Source organism: Hyla sarda, unplaced genomic scaffold, assembly GCF_029499605.1.
Source record: "Hyla sarda isolate aHylSar1 unplaced genomic scaffold, aHylSar1.hap1 scaffold_72, whole genome shotgun sequence".
In the NCBI taxonomy this organism is placed as follows: Eukaryota; Metazoa; Chordata; class Amphibia; order Anura; family Hylidae; genus Hyla; species Hyla sarda.
The window spans coordinates 663,509-686,092 of record NW_026610740.1 but is presented as its reverse complement, the minus strand read 5'-3'; the positions used below and the strand labels follow the sequence as shown (position 1 = coordinate 686,092).

General features: G+C 48.6%; 2 protein-coding genes across 3 annotated transcripts in view; one reads left to right on the top strand and one right to left on the bottom strand.

Annotated features, from left to right (window-relative positions):
• The window catches only part of ABCC9 (ATP binding cassette subfamily C member 9), a gene marked incomplete at its 3' end in the record, with an annotated part of 118,863 nt that overhangs the window by 64,870 nt on the left and 31,409 nt on the right, over nt 1-22,584 (bottom strand). The window lies entirely within an intron of this gene.
• LOC130344431 (uncharacterized) lies at nt 556-21,996 on the top strand. Of its 2 annotated transcripts, none has more exons than XR_008883367.1 (2): nt 556-772; nt 21,647-21,996. XR_008883367.1 is itself a non-coding variant. In XM_056554433.1 (2 exons), exons 1-2 carry the CDS (start codon nt 17,247-17,249, stop codon nt 21,652-21,654), a joined length of 1,386 nt encoding a protein of 461 aa, XP_056410408.1. In that variant the 5' UTR covers nt 16,972-17,246; the 3' UTR covers nt 21,655-21,996. The 2 variants fall into 2 exon arrangements, 1 of the variants encoding a protein (XP_056410408.1); XM_056554433.1 differs by lacking the exon at nt 556-772 and adding an exon at nt 16,972-18,624.

Below are 22,584 nucleotides of genomic sequence, written 5' to 3'. Positions count from 1 at the left end.
TATAGGAGGATATATTGTATATAATGTATATAGGAGGATATATTGTATATAATGTATATAGGAGGATATATTGTATATAATGTATATAGGAGGATATATTGTATATAATGTATATAGGAGGATATATTGTATATAATGTATATAGGAGGATATATTGTATATAATGTATATAGGAGGATATATTGTATATAATGTATATAGGAGGATATATTGTATATAATGTATATAGGAGGATATATTGTATATAATGTATATAGGAGGATATATTGTATATAATGTATATAGGAGGATATATTGTATATAATGTATATAGGAGGATATAATGTACATAACAGTTACAGTTCCATCTGAATAGTTAATAGTAATTCAGGACACGGAGCGGATCGGGTGTTACATACGTCAGGGTCCTGTTCCTCAGGAATTAGGTGCTGCGGGGCAGACAAGGGGTTAATGTGCAGCCGGTGACCGTCCAGACCCTGATCCTAAATAAATGCTGTATAATCCCCCAGAGGACTGTGCCCCCCTGTACCCCCCAGCCTGCACCTCTTACCTTGTGGGGGCTTTGCAGCAGTCAGGGCAGCTCCGGCTCCGGGGGCTTCTATCACATGGAGGGGCCGGAGTATTTTTAGGCTGTGAGATCAGCCGCTGCCTCCTCTCCAGTTTCCTCACAGATCTCCAGATCCAGACGCCTCTTATTAGGAGCTGAGAGAATCTCAAGAGCCAGAGAGGAAGCAGCTGATCGGGGGTCTCCGTCACATGGGACGTCTGCAGGGTAGGGGCTCTAGATCGGGGGTCTCCGTCACATGGGACGTCTGCAGGGTAGGGGCTCTAGATCGGGGGTCCCCGTCACATGGGACGTCCACAGGGTAGGGGCTCTAGAGCGAGGGTCCCCGTCACATGGGACGTCCACAGGGCCTAGATCAAGGGTCCCAATCACATGGGACGTAAGAAGGGTAGGGGCTCTAGATCGGGAGTCTCCATCACATGGGACATAAAAAGGGTAGGGGCTCTAGATCAGGGGTCCCCGTCACATGGGATGTAAAAAGGGTAGGAGCTCTAGATCGGGGGTCTCCGTCACATGGGAAATAAAAATTGTAGTGGCTCTAGATCAGGGGTCTCCGTCACATGGGAGGTCTGCCGGGTAGGGTCTCTAGATCGGGGGTCTCTGTCACATGGGATGCCTGCAGGGTAGGGGCTCTAGATCGGGGGTCTCTGTCACATGGGATGCCTGCAGGGTAGGGGCTCTAGATCGGGGGTCTTTGTCACATGGGATGCCTGCAGGGTAGGGGCTCTAGATCGGGGGTCTCTGTCACATGGGATGCCTGCAGGGTAGGGGCTCTAGATCGGGGGTCTCTGTCACATGGGATGCCTGCAGGGTAGGGGCTCTAGATCGGGGGTCTCTGTCACATAGGATGCCTGCAGGGTAGGGGCTCTAGATCGGGGGTCTCTGTCACATGGGATGCCTGCAGGGTAGGGGCTCTAGATCGGGGGTCTCTGTCACATGGGATGCCTGCAGGGTAGGGGCTCTAGATCGGGGGTCTCTGTCACATGGGATGCCTGCAGGGTAGGGGCTCTAGATCGGGGGTCTCTGTCACATGGGATGCCTGCAGGGTAGGGGCTCTAGATCGGGGGTCTCTGTCACATAGGATGCCTGCAGGGTAGGGGCTCTAGATCGGGGGTCTCTGTCACATGGGATGCCTGCAGGGTAGGGGCTCTAGATCGGGGGTCTCTGTCACATGGGATGCCTGCAGGGTAGGGGCTCTAGATCGGGGACGTCTGCAGGGTAGGGGCTCTAGATCGGGGACGTCTGCAGGGTAGGGGCTCTAGATCGGGGGTCACATGGGGATGTCTGTAGGGGATGGGGTTGTATGTAGGGGATGGGGTTCTAGATCTGAGGGTCACATGTCAGATTTGCTGTGGGTTTCCTGATTTGGGGTGCCCTGGCCCCTTATCTCTGGTTTTCGGGTGCTGGGGTCTGATGATCTGGGGGGAATCTCTCTGTTCATACTATATTATATGTCATGTGATTTGGGGTGTACATTATATTATATAGACACATCCCCTCCCTTAGTATAACACATGTATATTCTATGTATATGGGGGGAGTATATTATATGTGGGGAGTATATTATATGTATATGTGGGGAGTATATTATATGTATATGGGGGAGTATATTATATGTATATGGGGGGGGGAGTATATTATATGTATATGGGGGGGGAGTATATTATATGTGGGGAGTATATTATATGTATATGGGGGGAGTATATTATATGGGGGGAGTATATTATATGTATATGGGGGGGGGGGAGTATATTCTATGTATATGGGGGGAGTATATTATATGTATATGGGGGGGGAGTATATTATATGTATATGGGGGGAGTATATTATATGTGGGGAGTATATTATATGTATATGGGGGGGGAGTATATTCTATGTATATGGGGGGAGTATATTATATGTATATGGGGGGGGAGTATATTATATGTATATGGGGGGAGTATATTCTATGTATATGTGGGGAGTATATTATATGTATATGTGGGGAGTATATTATATGTATATGGGGGGAGTATATTATATGTATATGGGGGGGGAGTATATTATATGTATATGGGGGGAGCATATTATATGTATATGGGGGGAGCATATTATATGTATATGGGGGGAGTATATTATATGTATATGGGGGGAGTATATTATATGTATATGGGGGGGAGTATATTATATGTATATGGGGGGGGAGTATATTATATGTATATGGGGGGGAGTATATTATATGTATATGGGGGGGAGTATATTATATGTATATGGGGGGAGTATATTATATGTATATGGGGGGGAGTATATTATATGTATATGGGGGGGAGTATATTATATGTATATGGGGGGGAGTATATTATATGTATATGGGGGGGAGTATATTATATGTATATGGGGGGAGTATATTATATGTATATGGGGGGGAGTATATTATATGTATATGGGGGGGAGTATATTATATGTATATGTGGGGAGTATATTATATGTATATGGGGGGGGAGTATATTATATGTATATGGGGGGGAGTATATTATATGTATATGGGGGGGAGTATATTATATGTATATGGGGGGAGTATATTATATGTATATGGGGGGGAGTATATTATATGTATATGGGGGGGAGTATATTATATGTGGGGAGTATATTATATGTATATGGGGGGGAGTATATTATATGTATATGTGGGGAGTATATTATATGTATATGGGGGGGAGTATATTATATGTAAATGGGGGGAGTATATTATATGTATATGGGGGGGGAGTATATTATATGTATATGGGGGAGTATATTATATGTGGGGAGTATATTATATGTATATGGGGGAGTATATTATATGTATATGGGGGGAGTATATTATATGTATATGGGGGGAGTATATTCTATGTGGGGAGTATATTCTATGTATATGGGGGGAGTATATTCTATGTATATGGGGGGAGTATATTCTATGTATATGGGGGGAGTATATTCTATGTATATGGGGGGAGTATATTATATGTTTATGGGGGGGGGAGTATATTATATGTATATGGGGGGAGTATATAATATGTATATGGGGGGAGTATATTATATGGGGGGAGTATATTATATGTATATGGGGGGGGAGTATATTATATGTATATGGGTGGAGTATATTATATGTATATGGGGGGAGTATATTATATGTATATGTGGGGAGTATATTATATGTGGGGAGTATATTATATGTATATGTGGGGAGTATATTATATGTATATGGGGGAGTATATTATATGGGGGGAGTATATTATATGTATATGGGGGGGAGTATATTATATGTATATGGGGGGGGGAGTATATTATATGTATATGGGGGGGAGTATATTATATGTATATGGGGGGGAGTATATTATATGTATATGGGGGAGTATATTATATGTATATGGGGGGAGTATATAATATGTATATGGGGGGAGTATATAATATGTATATGGGGGGAGTATATAATATGTATATGGGGGGAGTATATAATATGTATATGGGGGGAGTATATAATATGTATATGGGGGAGTATATAATATGTATATGGGGGGAGTATATAATATGTATATGGGGGGAGTATATAATATGTATATGGGGGGAGTATATAATATGTATATGGGGGGAGTATATAATATGTATATGGGGTGAGTATATAATATGTATATGGGGGGAGTATATAATATGTATATGGGGGGAGTATATAATATGTATATGGGGGAGTATATAATATGTATATGGGGGGAGTATATAATATGTATATGGGGGGAGTATATAATATGTATATGGGGGAGTATATAATATGTATATGGGGGGAGTATATAATATGTATATGGGGGGAGTATATTCTATGTATATGGGGGGAGTATATTCTATGTATATGGGGGGGGAGTATATTATATGTATATGGGGGGAGTATATTATATGTATATGGGGGGGGTATATTATATGTATATGGGGGGAGTATATTATATGTATATGGGGGGGGAGTATATTATATGTATATGGGGGGGAGTATATTATATGTATATGGGGGGGAGTATATTATATGTATATGGGGGGGGAGTATATTATATGTATATGGGGGGAGCATATTATATGTATATGGGGGGGGGAGTATATTATATGTATATGGGGGGGGGAGTATATTATATGTATATGGGGGAAGTATATTATATGTATATGGGGGGAGTATATTATATGTGGGGAGTATATTATATGTATATGGGGGGAGTATATTATATGTATATGGGGGGAGTATATTATATGTATATGGGGGAAGTATATTATATGTATATGGGGGGAGTATATTATATGTATATGGGGGGAGTATATTATATGTATATGGGGGGAGTATATAATATGTATATGGGGGGGAGTATATAATATGTATATGGGGGGAGTATATTATATGTATATGGGGGGGGAGTATATTATATGTATATGGGGGGAGCATATTATATGTATATGGGGGGGGGGAGTATATTATATGTATATGGGGGGGGGAGTATATTATATGTATATGGGGGAAGTATATTATATGTATATGGGGGGAGTATATTATATGTATATGGGGGGAGTATATTATATGTATATGGGGGGAGTATATAATATGTATATGGGGGGAGTATATAATATGTATATGGGGGGAGTATATAATATGTATATGGGGGGGGGAGTATATTCTATGTATAGGGGGAGGGGGTCAGTAATAGACACCTCCCCGCCCCCATATAACACAAGTGATGGTGACAGCTGGGAATGTAGCAGAATGTCAGTGCACAGCGCCCCCTGGTGTGTGTGAGTATTACAGCGCCCTGCAGACAGTACAGACCCAGGATATACACAGATATAATATCCCCGTTATATAACATAATACACAGGATGAGCGTTATATAGAAGCAGATCCCGGGGTCCCCATCAGCAGCCCCTCACCCGCACCCCACAATCCTGCACCAGGCCCCGCCCCCGGGGCAGCGGAGGCTCCGGACCCCCCAATCCTGAGCACTGACCCCAACACCAGGCACGTGATGACACCTCCCCTCCTCCCTGCACCCCCATCATCCCCCCCCCCCCCCCCCCCCGGTACTTACAGTACAGACACCGGACCGGGCTCCGGGGTAATGAGCGGAGAGAAGCAGCCCTGCTATGGGGGAGGGGAGACCCCGGACACTGGAGGGGAGGGGGATATACCGCGGGCACCTTCTACAACACCCGATCACCTCCTGAATCACCAGATCACCCGATCAACTCCTGAATCGGCCGATCACCTGCCGAATCACCCGATCACCTCCTGCAACACCCGATCACCTCCTGCAAAACCCGATCACCTCCTGAATCACCCGATCACCTCCTGCAACACCCGATCACCTCCTGCAACACCCGATCACCTCCTGAATCACCCGATCACCTCCTGAATCACCCGATCACCTCCTGAATCACCAGATCACCCGATCAACTCCTGAATCACCAGATCACCCGATCAACTCCTGAATCGGCCTATCACCTGCCGAATCACCCGATCACCTCCTGCAACACCCGATGACCTCCTGAATCACCAAATCACCCGATCAACTCCTGAATCGGCCGATCACCTGCCGAATCACCCGATCACCTCCTGCAACACCCGATCACCTCCTGCAAAACCCGATCACCTCCTGAATCACCCGATCACCTCCTGAATCACCCGATCACCTCCTGAATCACCCGATCACCTCCTGAATCACCAGATCACCTCCTGCAAAACCCGATCAACTCCTGCATCAGCCGACACCGCCAGCTATACCCGATCACCCGACACCTTCTTAATCGCCCGATAACCTCCTGATTCACCAGACACCAATCTCCTGCAACACCCGACAATTCCTGCAATAATCCGACAACCCGACTACTCCTGCAAACACATAGGGACACCAGAATATATGACAACTACATATCTATTCTATATAACAGATCTAACATACTCTGTGCTGCTGGTATTGTCATATGATTCAGCTACCACCCTGTATTATACCCCAGAGCTGTACTCACTATTCTGCTGGTGAGATCACTGTGTACATACATTACATTACTTATCCTGTACTGATCCTGAGTTATATCCTGTATTATACCCCAGAGCTGCACTCACTATTCTGCTGGTGAGGTCACTGTGTACATACATTACATTACTTATCCTGTACTGATCCTGAGTTATATCCTGAATTATACTCCAGAGCTGTACTCACTATTCTGCTGGTGAGGTCACTGTGTACATACATTACATTACTTATCCTGTACTGATCCTGAGTTATATCCTGTATTATACTCCAGAGCTGTACTCACTATTCTGCTGGTGAGGTCACTGTGTACATACATTACATTACTTATCCTGTACTGATCCTGAGTTATATCCTGTATTATTCTCCAGAGCTGTACTCACTATTCTGCTGGTGATGTCACTGTGTACATACATTACATTACTTATCCTGTACTGATCCTGAGTTATATCCTGTATTATACTCCAGAGCTGTACTCACTATTCTGCTGGTGAGGTCACTGTGTACATACATTACATTACTTATCCTGTACTGATCCTGAGTTATATCCTGTATTATACCCCAGAGCTGTACTCACTATTCTGCTGGTGAGGTCACTGTGTACATACATTACATTACTTATCCTGTACTGATCCTGAGTTATATCCTGTAAATCTTTTATTAGAAAAATATAAATCATAACAAACACAGAACCAGCACAACTTTGCCATAACGGAAAACAACAACATGAAATAACATAAACCCAAACTTTACATTTAAATAAAAGAACAAAAATCCTGCCTAACCGGCCAGCCCAGCTTTTCCTAAAAATACTAATACTACACCAAACATAACCAAACACACTCACATGCATGCATACCTAATGTGCAAAAACCAAAAATAAAATTGCATATTTAGCTTTAACAAAAAAAAAAAAAAAAAAATTAACATTTTTTTATAAATATTATATATATTGCAAACATAAAACAACCCAAAAAAGTCCACAACAGATACAAAAAAAATAAATAAATAAAAAAAAAAAAAAAAAAAAAAAAATGGTTCGACTGCCATCTATCACTACTATAAACACTATATAATACACAAACCAAAATATAAAACAAACAAAATTATAATATTTACTATATATACTATATACATACTATATACATATAACCTATATACACCTATAAATGTACAGAAAACAACCTACTCTAAACTGTCCCTTCACCCGCACCACCCACCCTCCTGTACATGGGTCAGAGTCCATAGAGTCCATAGTCCTCAATGTCCAGTCCATAACTGACCCATGCCAGGTCCACCAAAACAAACAACCACCACCACCCACAAAAACACCCTCCCAACCTAGAACTCCTCCCAACCAACTTTACCATAACCAGCTTTATAATATACAAAAACAAACAATACAACCCACTTTAGGCCCAAGTTCGGTGCCTGTAAGCCCTACATAACTTTAGCGTCTGAAAACAAAACAAAAAGCTATGGTGCACATGCATTAGCCCACCACCAGGAAGAAGGATGGCAATCCTGATACATACAAAATATTTACATTCTTTCCCTAACTGCACCCTACCTCTCACCCTACCATTATCCCTAAAAATAAACTGACCCTACTATCACCTTAACCCTGTCCCTACATCACTGTCCCTAACCAAAACCAGGGTTACTCTACCCAAAAGGTCTAGTACCTAGGGCACATCAAAACAAAACCCTCTCCATAGGAGAGAAGCCCTACTGGTACCAAGACTGCCATACTCCAAAGACCTGATCTTCCCAAGGTCACCGGTGATATTCCTACAGACCTCCACCTCGGAGAGGACTTTCCGCTGTGTAGACACTAAACACCGTGCATTCCACGTGTAGTACCTAACCACTAAACTGACTAAGAATAAAGTGCCCCGATCACGGCCACCCAGGGTCCTGAATGCCCCATAAGCCCATTCCGGATAGGTAAGGCCGGCAAGTTGACTCCAGCCGATGGAAGCGCCCACCCGGTTGTAGACCCCTATATTAAAGGGACAATGAAGCAGGAAATGGTCCATGCTTTCCAGCATGTCCCTGCACTCTTCTCGGGGACACCCCCGGTCATCAGATCTCCTACACTTCAAATTGTCCCTCACATATAGCTTCCCCTGAAAGCAGCGCCAGGCCAAGTCCCAAAACTTCTGGGGGATCCTTTTCATGTTTAAAAGATACAACCCCACCCTCAGATCCCGACCTGGGCAGTCCCTGAGCGCCAGAGGCTTCTGGAAGTGGGTCAACAGAACCCGTTTGTCAAGGAGACGCCTTGACTGGATCCTGATCTCCCACACTCCCAGACCCCACCGACGTATCGCCTTCAGAGTCGGGGTAGCGTAAGCCGGAAGATATCCATGGGGCGTACGGAGGTCCTTCACTTGCCCTCCTGTCTCCCATTCCTGGAAGAAAGGCCGAAACCATTCCCTGCAGGAGAGTACCCATGGAGGAGCCCTCTCTGACCAGAGGTTTGAGATGTTAGCTTTCAAGAAGGTGTTCGTTAAGAACACCACAGGGTTTACCATAGATAAACCCCCTAGTCTCCTCGTGCGGTACGTAACCTCCCTCTTGACTAGGTTCATCCTGTTCCCCCATAACAGTTGGAAAAACAGGCTGTAGATCCTAGTATAGTAAGCATCTGGCAAGATACATACACTGCCCAGATAGATAAACAAGGGGAGCAGGTACGATTTGATCAGGTGTACCCTTTCCCTGAGGGTCATAGACCAACCCTTCCACTGGTTCACCTTCTGAGTGGCATCCTGGAGCTTACCATCCCAGTTTTTGGTGGGATAATCATCCTGGCCGAATGTGATGCCCAGAAGTTTTGCTGACTCTTGGGGCCCTGGAAGGGTGTCCGGGAGATCAAACGTGGGATCTCCCCCTCCCAGCCAGAGACTTTCACACTTATCCTGGTTGATCTTAGACCCGGATGCCTCCGAGTAGCGGTCCACTTCCGACATCACCACATCGACCTCCTCTCTCGAGGACACGAAGATGGTGATATCATCAGCGTACGCCACCACTCTCTGGGCGACATCCAGCTCCGCCAGACTCATCCCGACTCCCGCCAACGGCCCACAATCTACCCTCCGGATGAAGGGATCGATTGCGAACACGTATAAAAGCGGGCTCAAGGGACAACCCTGACGGACTCCGGACCCCACCTCAAAAGAGCGGCCAGACCAACCGTTCACCAGTGGGAAACTCTCTGCCCCTGCATACAAGATCTTAAGCCAATTAACGAAAGTACTCGGTAAGCCATATCTCAGGAGGACGGACCAGAGGTACTCGTGGTTCACCCGATCAAATGCTTTGGCCTGATCCAGGGACAGCAAGTACCCCTTCCAGAGACCTGCACTACTCCGCTCCACTGCCTCCCTGACACTAAGGACAGCACTTAAGGTGCTTCGGCCTGGAACAGAGCAGTGCTGGGCCCCCGAAAGGAGCCGGGGTGCAAACTTCACCAGCCGATTAAACAGTATCTTGGCCAGAAGTTTCCTGTCCGCATTGAGAAGAGCTATGGGCCTCCAATTCTCAATACGGCTGGGATCTTTACCCTTTGAGAGAAGAATCAGGGCTGACCTCCTCATTGACTTCGGCAGAGTGCCCGAGGAGAGACACTCATTGAATACCTCAGTCAAGAGGGGAGCTAAAGACTCCTTAAAGGTCCTGTACCACTCGGATGTTAAGCCATCCGGACCTGGCGACTTCTTAGGGGCGAGCCCCTCGATCGCCAGTCTCACTTCCTCTTCCCTGATTTCTTCTGCCAAAACATCAAGAGAGGGGTCTACCCCTGGCTCAGGAATGGTTTCAGCCAGGAAAGCCGACATCCTGTCTCGATCTAGATCCTTCCTTCCCAAGAGGTGCGAGTAGAAGGATCTGACGACCTCCAAGATCCCTGATCTGGACCGATTCAGAGATCCCGTACTATCAATCAGTCCTGAGACCACTTTACTACTCACTGACATCTTACAGTTTCTGTAAGGGTCGGGCGAGCGGTACTTCCCAAAATCCCTCTCAAAAACCAAAGATGCGTGCCTATCGTACTGACACCTCATCAGCAAGGACTTCACTCTGGAGATATCCTCACGGCTACCTCCAGTCGAGACGAGAAGCTCGAGTTTCCTCCTCAGACCCTGATACAGGCGATACCTGTTCAGGGACCTGAGGCTCGAGAGCTGGCGGAAGAACCCCGCAACCCGCTTCTTGAATATCTCCCACCACTCTGACTTACTACTACATAGGTCCAGTAAAGGTACCTGACTCTGAAGAAAATCCTCAAAGGACTGTCTTATCTCCGCTTCCTCCAGGAGGGACGAATTCAGCTTCCAATAACCTTTACCCATCCGGGGGGTCTCTGAAACATTCAAGGAAAAAGAAATCATACAGTGATCGGAGAACTCCACCTCAACCACGGACACTGCGGAAGAGACGGCTTCCGCCTTTAAATAAAACCTGTCTATCCTAGACCTGCAGCTACCTCGATGATAGGTGAAACCCGCGTGGCCTGAGGGGCTCCGGATGTGGGCATCCTCTAGGCGAGCTTCCCTAACTATACTATTGAGGGCTATGCTATCATAAGCCAACCGATCATTGGAGCCTCTCCTATCTTGGGATCTCGTGACAGTATTGAAATCCCCTCCAAAGATCACCTGTCGGCTTGTAAAAAGAAAGGGCTTAATCCTCATAAAGAGATCTTTTCGTCCCCACTTTGTTTGTGGGGCGTAGATGTTAATAAGCCGAAGCTCTTGCCCCTTCATGAGGACATCTAAGATCAGGCACCTCCCCATTTCTAACTCAATAACCCGTCTGCATTCAACAGGAGCGGTAAAAAGGACCGCCACCCCACTATACGGCTCAGCCGCAAGAGACCAGTGGGAGGGGCCGCGCCTCCACTCTCTCCTGGCTTTTACCAGGGAGGCTAGATCTAACAACCTGGTCTCCTGTAAAAAGAAAATGTCGGCATCAACACGGCCGAGAAAATCAAAGGCTGCGAATCTAGCCGTATCAGACTTTATGCTGGCACAGTTAATAGATGCCAGCGTCAATGGGGTGAGTGCCGCCATCATGGGTGATTGAGTTAGATGGCCCTAACCCCCATTATCTCTGTTTTTTCTTCACCCCCTCATCCCCAGATGAGGAGGCTTCTTTCTCTTTGGACCGTTTTTTGGATTCTGATTGGTCCATTTTTGAATCCCCATTTCCACCTGGCTCCGGTTTGGCCCCATCCCCTGAGGAAATTGCCCCATCAGGACAGGGCCCAGTTCCCCCCGGAGGCTCCCCCACTTCAGGCACCCCATCCTCGACCCCCCCCTCCATGGAGGGGGAGGAGATGTCATCAAGGACAGAGTACCGGTTAGACAGATCAATCAGAGGGGGGGCAGGTAAGCTTCCGCTTGGGACCTGGTCCATAGGACGAGGACTAGAGGGCTCCGACCTCTTCTTTCTCCCTTTACTGCCCTTTTTTTTTGGCCTCTCTTCACCTTCCTCATCCACACTTTCATAGTGGGAGGAATCGGAAAGATCGGCCTTGCTGCCCTCTTCTTTACAGATTCTCCCCATTTCCTCATCCAGCACATTCTCCCCCAGGGCCTCAGCAGTTTCAGGACTAACCTCTGGAGCAGGGCCAGAAGCTACCCCTGCCACATGGGAACTCTCCAGTTCCCTGCTCCTTCTCCGATTAGCCTCCCGCCTCAGCTTGGCGGGACTTTTCCTCTTCACTGACCCTGTTGCACCTTCTCCCGCACTCGTGCCCTCCCCAGCTGAGGCAACATTACTGCTCTCCCCAGCCAAGGTGACCGTCGCACGGGCAAAGGCGCTAGGACAACGGCTGAAAGGGTGTCCTAAAACACCACACAGATGACACCTGATCTGCCTACAGGATGCGGCAAGATGACCTACCCCACCACACAGAGCACAGACCTGCACGGTACAGGCTGCGCTAAAGTGAGTGGGGCTGCCACACCTGTGACAGACCTTGGGCTGCCCCTGGTAGAAAATTTGGATTCTGTCTCTCCCAAGAAAAGCAGCTGATGGGATGTGGGCAACAGTGCTCCCCGAACGCTTAAGTTTGACGGAAAACGTCCAGGCCCCAGACCAGATCCCATGTTCGTCATAGTTCTTTTTCGGCATGTCCGTCACATCACCATATCTGCTAAGCCAGGTCATGATGTCATAGCAAGATAGTGACTCGTTACGTGTCAATACAGTCACTTTCTTGGCCAGATTCTGACGGGATATCGCCTTTACGGCGAAATCCCGCCAGCCGGGCTCGCTTTTCACCACCTCATAGTTCGACCAGAAAAGTTCCAAACCCTCCGGTCGAACGAAGCTGATGTCAAACTCGGAGGTACCATAGGGGTGGATCAGGGCAAAGATGTCACTTGCCCTGAATTCCATCTGGAGGAGGAGCTCAACCACCTTACCCCGAGGCGGACACGCATCTTCGCCCCTCCACACCAAACGGACCACATTCCTACGGCCACTTTCCTGCCCGGATGTTGGGAGGGACCAGACCACCTCCCCGTTTTGTTCTCGGAAGGCGCCTAAGCCATGTCTTTCTATCCAAAAAGACAGGTCAACCTCACCCCTCCCCTCTACATGGATTGACCTGTCTCCCCTACGTAGAGCCTCCAGGAGGCGCTGTTGCAATTGACCCCCAGAGCCAGATGGAGATGGAGATCCCCCTGATCCCCCGGCAGTGACGCTGGCATAGCTTCTGGGAGAAGCAGCCACTACCGGGGGGGCAGTCGAACCAGAACCAGACCCCAAACCAGGACCCTTGTTCCTAATGTAAGCCTCAGCCATAACACCTCTCTTTTGCATACCACTACCACTCCTCACCTGTATTTCACAAACACCCCTCTCTTGCACCCCACTTGCACCCATCTCTTGCACCCCGCTTGCACCCCTCTCTTGCACCCCGCTTGCACCCCTCTCTTGCACCCCGCTTGCACCCCTCTCTTGCACTCCGCTCCCTTCATCCATACTGCTACTACAACTCCTCCCATGCACACTGCCATAACTCACATCCTGCACATTACCATTTTTATTCACATTTTTGCTCTCACTTTCACTCTTGCGTACACTCTCCCTTGATGTGTTACAGGCCGGGCTGGCTGGGTCTATTACTCCAGGCACAAGGGTCGCTGGCTTAATGATTGGAGCTGCACGGCTCTTCTGTCCAGTGTCTTTGGGCACAGACACAGACTCCGCCCCCATCATAGGTGGCCCCGCCCCATCGCACGCCGCCGATTTTGACGGGAGCTGTCCCTCCGGACGCACTCCCGCCCCGCCTACTGCGGCTGACGCGCAGGGAACCTCCTCCTTCACAGTGCCAGGATCGGTACCGACTGCATCACCTAGGGGACCGCCCCCTGAACCAACAAGGTCCGGTGCCCGAACACTCCCCCCCCTCACAGGGGAGTGCCCTGCAGTGCCAGGACCTGTACCGCCCCCCGAACAAGGGAATCTACCACCATTTTCTGGTGCCTGGGCACCCTCCCCCCTCACAGGAGGGTGCCCTTTTTTTTCTATCGCACCCGCGGCCATTTTGGGTGCACTACTGTATCCCCCATGCTGGCCCCGCTCCACTACAGAAACGGGGTCTGGCAGGTTGGGGGACCCAGCATCCTGAATCGGCTTCTCAGCTGACTCAGACTGCTGGAAAGAAGAAAAGACAAACTTAACTTGTCCTTGCGTTTTCTTCCTCTTCCTGCCCTTCGCTTTTTTATTCTTCCTCTCCTCCTCTGGGCCTAAATCCTCTCCAAAAGAGAAGTTTTCCAGACGGGTGGGGGACTCCTGCATTACAATCGCCCGCAGGAGACCCCCATCTGCCAAGCCGCTGCCTTGACCGCAGTCACTGCCATCATCATTATCATCATCATCCTCACTGGAGGTAGGTAAGGCCACCTGAGCCGGGTTCACACGGTCTTCACTCAGGGTAAGTGGGGGGTCAGGGGTAGCAGTGGTGTCACGCACAGAATTAGTATCCATATCCCCCTCACTCACATTGCTCTCCTCACCTCCTTCACCTTCCTCCATCTCCTCCTCCTCACTCTGGCAATCATCATCATCATCTCTAGAGACCGGCATACCAGAGAAACGAGCACCATGGACAAACTTCTCACGGAAAATGCCGGCACCTTCCACAATGTCAGACCTCATCCGCACAATCTCCTCCACTTTTTTCTTTAATGTTTTTACCTTAGCGGCAAATGCTGCCTTCTTGGCCCTGGATGACTGATCCACTTGGTATCGGGCAAATTTTAAATCCGCTCTTATTCCTCTGAGCTGCTTCCCAAGCTCCTCATATTGAGCCATCTTGGCCTGCATTCTGGATGTGAATATTGCCAGGGATTCCCTTGGCCCCTTTACCCCCCATTGCTGGGGTTCTGGGGAAACTGATGTAGACGCCTTTACTCCATTCCTCTGCCTGGATGAGCTTCTTGGCCTGGATGAACTTTTGCTAGAAGCTTTGCAGCTCCCAGCTGGGGATGGGGGAGGGGGCCCCACATTGCTGTGGGCCCTGGTCGATCTTCTGACCCCATCCTGGCTACTGGCCGTTGCATGTTCGCGCACACACCCCTCCGGCCTAGAACGGGGAGCGCAAAATGAAGTCCTGGATTCCCGGGGCTCCATAGCAGAGACCCCTACCCAGGAGTCTGCCACACACCTGGGGAGGGGCGGAAGAAAAGTCTGCTTCTCTGGAAGTTTGCTGGAAGTCACAGGAGCACAGACACACCCAACCTTACTCCAGAGCTGGACTCACTATTCTGCTTGTGAGGTCACTGTGTACATACATTACATTACTTATCCTGAACTGATCCTGAGTTATATCCTGTATTATACTCCAGAGCTGTACTCACTATTCTGCTGGTGAGGTCACTGTGTACATACATTACATTACTTATCCTGTACTGATCCTGAGTTATATCCTGTATTATACCCCAGAGCTGTACTCACTATTCTGCTGTTGAGGTCACTGTGTACATACATTACATTATTTATCCTGTACTGATCCTGAGTTATATCCTGTATTATACCCCAGAGCTGTACTCACTATTCTGCTGGTGAGGTCACTGTGTACATACATTACATTACTTATCCTGTACTGATCCTGAGTTATATCCTGTATTATACTCCAGAGCTGTACTCACTATTCTGCTGGTGAGGTCACTGTGTACATACATTACATTACTTATCCTGTACTGATCCTGAGTTATATCCTGTATTATACCCCAGAGCTGTACTCACTATTCTGCTGGTGAGGTCACTGTGTACATACATTACAATACTTATCCTGTACTGATCCTGAGTTATATCCTGTATTATACCCCAGAGCTGTACTCACTATTCTGCTGGTGAGATCACTGTGTATATACATTACTTATCCTGTACTGATCCTGAGTTATATCCTGTATTATACCCCAGAGCTGTACTCACTATTCTGCTGGTGAGATCACTGTGTATATACATTACTTATCCTGTACTGATCCTGAGTTATATCCTGTATTATACTCCAGAGCTGTACTCACTATTCTGCTGGTGAGGTCACTGTGTACATACATTACATTACTTATCCTGTACTGATCCTGAGTTATATCCTGTATTATACCCCAGAGCTGTACTCACTATTCTGCTGGTGAGGTCACTGTGTACATACATTACAATACTTATCCTGTACTGATCCTGAGTTATATCCTGTATTATACCCCAGAGCTGTACTCACTATTCTGCTGGTGAGATCACTGTGTATATACATTACTTATCCTGTACTGATCCTGAGTTATATATCAGACAGGAGGCGAGTATCTTATGCATTATTCTTTCTTTAATAATGCCCATAGCAGAACACTTTGGTATTCAATTTAATAAAAGAAAAAACTTTAAACTACAACTCCCAGCAGTCCTAGGGCCACAGTAGTCACTCCTCCTCCGTAGCCCCTATATAAGGACTGCCCCCATATAGGTCTTCCTCTTTCTTTCTGCTCATGGCAGACCCAAGATAAGTATACTCCATATTCAATAATTATACTTTCTGTACCTCTATTCCTATAAGTGATGTTACTCTATAGGTGATATTATTTTATAGGTTACTGTAGTAATACCTCTTCTTTTACCCTCTGTACTTCTTCCCAGCGCCGGTTTACCCCGATTCTGGGCTCCTTTTCTCCCTGTCGCCGCTCCGGCGTTTTCCGTTACTCCTGCGATTAGATCGCGATCTCCCCTCCCCCCCCCCTCTTTTCGCCATTTTGCGCTTCTCCTCTTCTCCGAGTTCGCGCGCGCGCGGGCTGGGGGCGGGGTTTTCTCCTTCCTGGCTGGCCGCTTTCACTGCGGCCGGCTCTCAGTAAAGGGGCGGCACCCCCGCGATCTGCGATCTCCTATTAGGACTCAGAGGAACGTAGTCTCGCGAGACTTCGTCCCCTGAGTGTAAAACTCCGGGCTCCCCTCCCACCGCACGACAGTGCTTCGCCTGCGGTGTGGAGGATCGGAACCCGGTACTGTGTCTCAATAGGTAGTGTAGTTGCCCCACATTGTCTCCCTGTGGATCGGAATTTATTCCGCCTCCGTGTATATTAGGCATACTTACTCCTTAGTTCTCTACTTTAGTCTCCCCCCCTTTTTTTTTTAACATTTCTGTTACCATGGCTGAGGAACCTTCACCTGCCCCCCTCAGAGCTGAGGCTCTCTCCCTGGATTCGGCACATTTTATGTCCACCACCCAGATTCAGGACCTAATTAACAGGTCGGTCCAAGCAGCCCTGGCCTCCTCCATGTTGCCCTCTGGCCCGCATCAGCCGGGTCCCCATGCCCCAGTCCCTTCTCTTCACGGTGGAGAGCCACAGATAAAGAAGGGCAAGGCTTCCCATAAAAGGAAGCACACCTCCGACTCCCCGGCAGGGGAAGATAATAATATGCTCCAGGCAGCCCCTACCCCGGTCTGTCAACCCCAGCATGCTTCAGACTCCGCTCGACCCCTGGGCCTCGGGGAGTTACATGGCAAGAGGCATAAGTCCGCTAGGCGGGCAAAACCCGATTCATATGTGGACTCCTCTACAGAGGATTCTTCGGGTTCTTCCAATGAGTCTGAGGACTACGAGTCCAATCCCAATATTGAAGAAGATGCTGGGGATACGGCGCTCGACACCGACGCCAACCCTGCCACGCAGGGCAAGGTTATCCTAGATGCCCTAGGAGAGCCCCTGTTCCACCCAGACGCAATCTCTCACCCGAGATCAGGCGACTGGTCACCACTCCCCCATGTGGCCCAATATGTAGAACTCTGGGCACGCAAATCTCTAGATAGGTCCAGCCGTAATAAGCTGAGGGCCGAATGCCCTAGACCTTTTATCCCCAATAGAGTGGTGGACACCCCTGAGGTGGATCCTATCCTGATGAAGTATCTGTTGAAATCAGGTAAATTCACCAAGAAGGGCATAGAGCGCTCCTTCAAAACTATACAGGAGCGTATCCTCGATTTAATGGGTCCCCTCACTAAAATCCTAAACTTAGCGGAGCATGCTGCTGCAACGGACGAACCCGTGGACGTCCGTCAGCTCCGTGGGTGGGCTCAGAGAGCCATTTGCCTGGCAGGTACTGCTAACACCACCTGCTCAGTTGAGAGGCGCCGGTCGATCCTTATGCGCCTCGACCCTCAACTGTCCCACCTGGCCGAGACCGAACCGGGTCCCTCGGCAGCAGGCATGCTTTTTGGGGACAGTCTGATGAAAGACGTCAATAGATTCGTTGGCCTCTTTACGGGCTTAGATAAGGCCCAAAATTCCTTAAAAAAATCGGGGTCCTCAAAAATTTTTCCCCGGGCCGGCAGAAGTAGAGGCCGATCTGCCGGCCGTTCTGCTCCCTACATGCCACAGGGCAGAGCCTTCGCCCAATACCAATATCCACAGACCCCCCCTTCATACACAGTACCCGTGGTTCAACCATCACCATTCTTCCCTCCTCGAGGCCGTCCTTGGAGAGGTCGTGGCGGACGTGGATACCCCCGTTCTCGCCCTTCTACCGGTGAGTGTACCTTCTACTCCTCAGTCTCACATACCTGTGGGGGGGTCGACTGATGTATTTTTCCCACGCCTGGTCTGCGATTACAGCAGACGCATGGATTCTTCAGACAGTGGGGGGATTTCACATAGAATTCCAATCCTTGCCGATGCTGGGTGTCATCCCACCTCCTATTCACTTTTCCGACCAAAACGTTGTCCTCATAGACAACGAGATACGGGATCTCCTGTTCAAGCATGCGATCGTGGAATCCGACCCATCTTCCCTAGGGTTCGTAAGCAACCTCTTCCTCGTGAAGAAGAAAGGGGGCGGCTATCGTCCGGTCATAAACCTACGAGACCTAAACCAACATGTCACGTATCGCCATTTCAAGATGGAGGGGATCCATTCCCTCCGGGACCTCCTGATGCCAGGAGACTGGCTGGTGAAGGTGGACTTGAAGGACGCCTACCTCACCGTCCCCATTCACCCAGAGTCACAACAGTTCCTCCGTTTCCTTTGGAAAGGCCGCATGTGGCAATTTACCTGCCTCCCGTTCGGCCTATCGTCCGCCCCGTGGTGTTTCACCAAACTGATGAAACCGGTGGTAGCGGCTCTGAGGAGCAGGGGGGTTCGTCTGATCATTTACTTAGACGACCTTCTCATCATGGCCCATTCCAAATCTCAGGCCTCCCTTCACATGTCATGGGCGATATCACTACTACATTCTCTGGGCTTCATAATCAACCGAGAAAAATCGGTCCTGACTCCAAGTCAGGAGATGGAATTCCTGGGTTTCTTGGTGGACACCAATCGCGCACTACTGCGACTTCCCAAGTCCAAATTAGCCCTGATCCGCAAAGAAATCAGGGCAGTTTTGCGCAAAGGTTGCTTGTCTTTACGGATTCTGGCACGACTGGTGGGTCTCCTGGCGGCTTCCATACAAGCCATCTTTCCGGCCCCCTTGCACTACCGAGCCCTTCAGAGGCTCAAGATCTTACATCTACGCCAGGGCCTCAGATACGCGGACAAGGTACCCCTTTGTCCGGCTGCTATCGAAGAGTTACACTGGTGGCTTCGACATGCCGTCGAGTGGAACGGCAAAGCCATCTTCCACCCTTACCCAGACGTCATCATAGAGTCGGACGCGAGCCGACTTGGCTGGGGCGCCCGATGCAGGGAGGTTTCCACCGGGGGGACCTGGTCCATCAAGGAGATCGATCTGCATATCAATGCATTGGAGCTTCTGGCAGCATATTTTGCAGTCAAGAGTTTCATGCCTCGTTCGTCCAATTGTTGTGTGTTACTACGCTTGGACAACGTGGCGGCGGTCCAATACATCAACCGTTTGGGGGGCACCAGGTCCAAGATCCTGGCGGATCTTGCCAAAGACTTCTGGCATTTTTGCCTGGCCCGCAACATTATCCCGGTAGCGGAGTACATTCCGGGGGTCTCCAATACGGTGGCCGATTGGAACTCTCGCTATCTCATCGATTCCAGCGACTGGCGGCTGGATCGCTCCATCTTCCTGCAACTACGGCAACTGTGGGGCCCGTTGCAAGTGGACCTTTTCGCGTCCCGCCTCAATCGGCAACTGCCCCGTTTTTTCAGCTGGAGACCGGACCCAGAGGCATCTGCGGTAGACGCTCTCCGCCTCGTCTGGCCGACGGGAACGCATTATGCTTTTCCTCCCTTTCAGTTGATCCCCCGGGTTCTCCTACATGCGACGAACCAGAGAGCGACGGTTGTGATGATCACCCCTTGGTGGCCGACGCAGCCATGGTTTTCCCTCCTTCTGGGGATGGCCGTGGATTATCCCAGAGTGCTACCCCACTTTCCACACCTTCTCACCAACCCGACCGGGGATCTCCATCCTCTGATAATGGAAGGCAAACTACCTCTCCTAGCGTGGTTGGTTTCGGGGTCTCAGACGCGGATCACGACCTTTCAAAATCAGCTAGGGATCTCCTCGCCCTGGCCTGGGCCCCCGGGACTAGATCGGCTTATCGATCAGCCTGGAGGCTCTGGGTTCGTTGGTGTGATCAACGGCAGGTTGATCCCGTACATGCACCTGTGTCTGTAGTGGTGAACTACCTGGCAGATTCTTTTGAATCTGGCAAGTCCTACAGTTCCATTAATGTATACCGATCGGCTATTGCGGCTTACCATTGCCCTGTGGACTCCCTACCGATCGGCAAACACCCGCTGGTTTGTAGACTTTTGCGCGGCATAAAATTTCAACGTCCCCCTAGGCCTAGGTATCATTCGACCTGGGATGTCTCCAGGTTGCTCGATATGTTTACTTCATGGCCGGACAATGACGACCTCTCCCTGAAAATGTTGTCATATAAGTTGACGGTCCTTCTTTGTTTGGTGTCCATCAAACGTGTCTCCGACGTGAAGGCTTTGGACGTCTCTAGACGACAATTTTCGCCTCAGGGAGTGAAATTCTCGGTGGTCCGTAGGACCAAGACGGGTATTCATTCGGTTTTTTATCCGTTTTTTCCTGCGCATCCGAAGCTTTGCGTTGTTCGTTGCCTACAGGCGTACGAATCACAGACGGCGGATCTGCGCTCTCCGGATTCCCCTCAGCTCCTCGTCTCTTATGTCAGACCCCATCTTCCAGTTGCCTCCGCTACTCTAGCGCGTTGGGTACGTTCCGCCATGGACATGGCGGGTATTGATATATCTCTGTTTGGAGCTCACTCGTCCAGGGGCGCTATGGCTACGAAGATAGTCACGGCAGGGGGCTCCCTCTCCGACTTATTGATGGCGGCTGATTGGTCTTCAGAGACCACCTTCCGTCAGTTCTACTTCAGACCGGAGGACCACGTGTCTATGTCAGTCTTATAATGCTCTAGCTGTTTATTGTTTCTCTGTCATAACTAGTTGTTAGCTTCGAACTTGCATAAGATATGAGCCTCCTGTCTGATATATAAATCGAGATTTTCCTAGCTTGTGACGGAAAATATTAGTTATATGAAGACAGGAGGCGAGTATCTTCCCTCCCTACCCACCCTATTACGACTTTTTGTTCTCTTTACAGGATATTGAACGCAGAGGCGGTGTTCCTGAGTTTGGTTGACCGGTCGTTTTCCGGCTGTTTGGTTTCTCTACGGTCCCCGTTGGGACGAAGTTGGGTTTTCCCTGCCATCTAGGCTTCTGCTGCCCGAGGTCGAAGGACCGAGTGTTCGCGAGCAGCTGTGGATGTCTGGATAAAGTCGTTTGTGCGGTTCTGATTCGCATGAAGAAAGAGGAAGATCTATATGGGGGCAGTCCTTATATAGGGGCTACGGAGGAGGAGTGACTACTGTGGCCCTAGGACTGCTGGGAGTTGTAGTTTAAAGTTTTTTCTTTTATTAAATTGAATACCAAAGTGTTCTGCTATGGGCATTATTAAAGAAAGAATAATGCATAAGATACTCGCCTCCTGTCTTCATATAACTAATATTTTCCGTCACAAGCTAGGAAAATCTCGATTTATATCCTGTATTATACTCCAGAGCTGTACTCACTATTCTGCTGGTGAGATCACTGTGTACATACATTACATTACTTATCCTGTACTGATCCTGAGTTATATCCTGTATTATACTCCAGAGCTGTACTCACTATTCTGCTGGTGAGGTCACTGTGTACATACATTACATTACTTATCCTGTACTGATCCTGAGTTATATCCTGTATTATACTCCAGAGCTGTACTCACTATTCTGCTGGTGAGGTCACTGTGTACATACATTACATTACTTATCCTGTACTGACCCTGAGTTATATCCTGTATTATACTCCAGAGCTGTACTCACTATTCTGCTGGTGAGGTCACTGTGTACATACATTACATTACTGATCCTGTACTGATCCTGAGTTATATCCTGTATTATACTCCAGAGCTGTACTCACTATTCTGCTGGTGAGATCACTGTGTACATACATTACATTACTTATCCTGTACTGATCCTGAGTTATATCCTGTATTATACC

Coding starts and splice junctions, on each gene's coding strand:
- LOC130344431 (XM_056554433.1), top strand. CDS start 17,247: ATGGCTGAGGAACCTTCACCTGCCCCCCTCAGAGCTGAGGCTCTCTCC.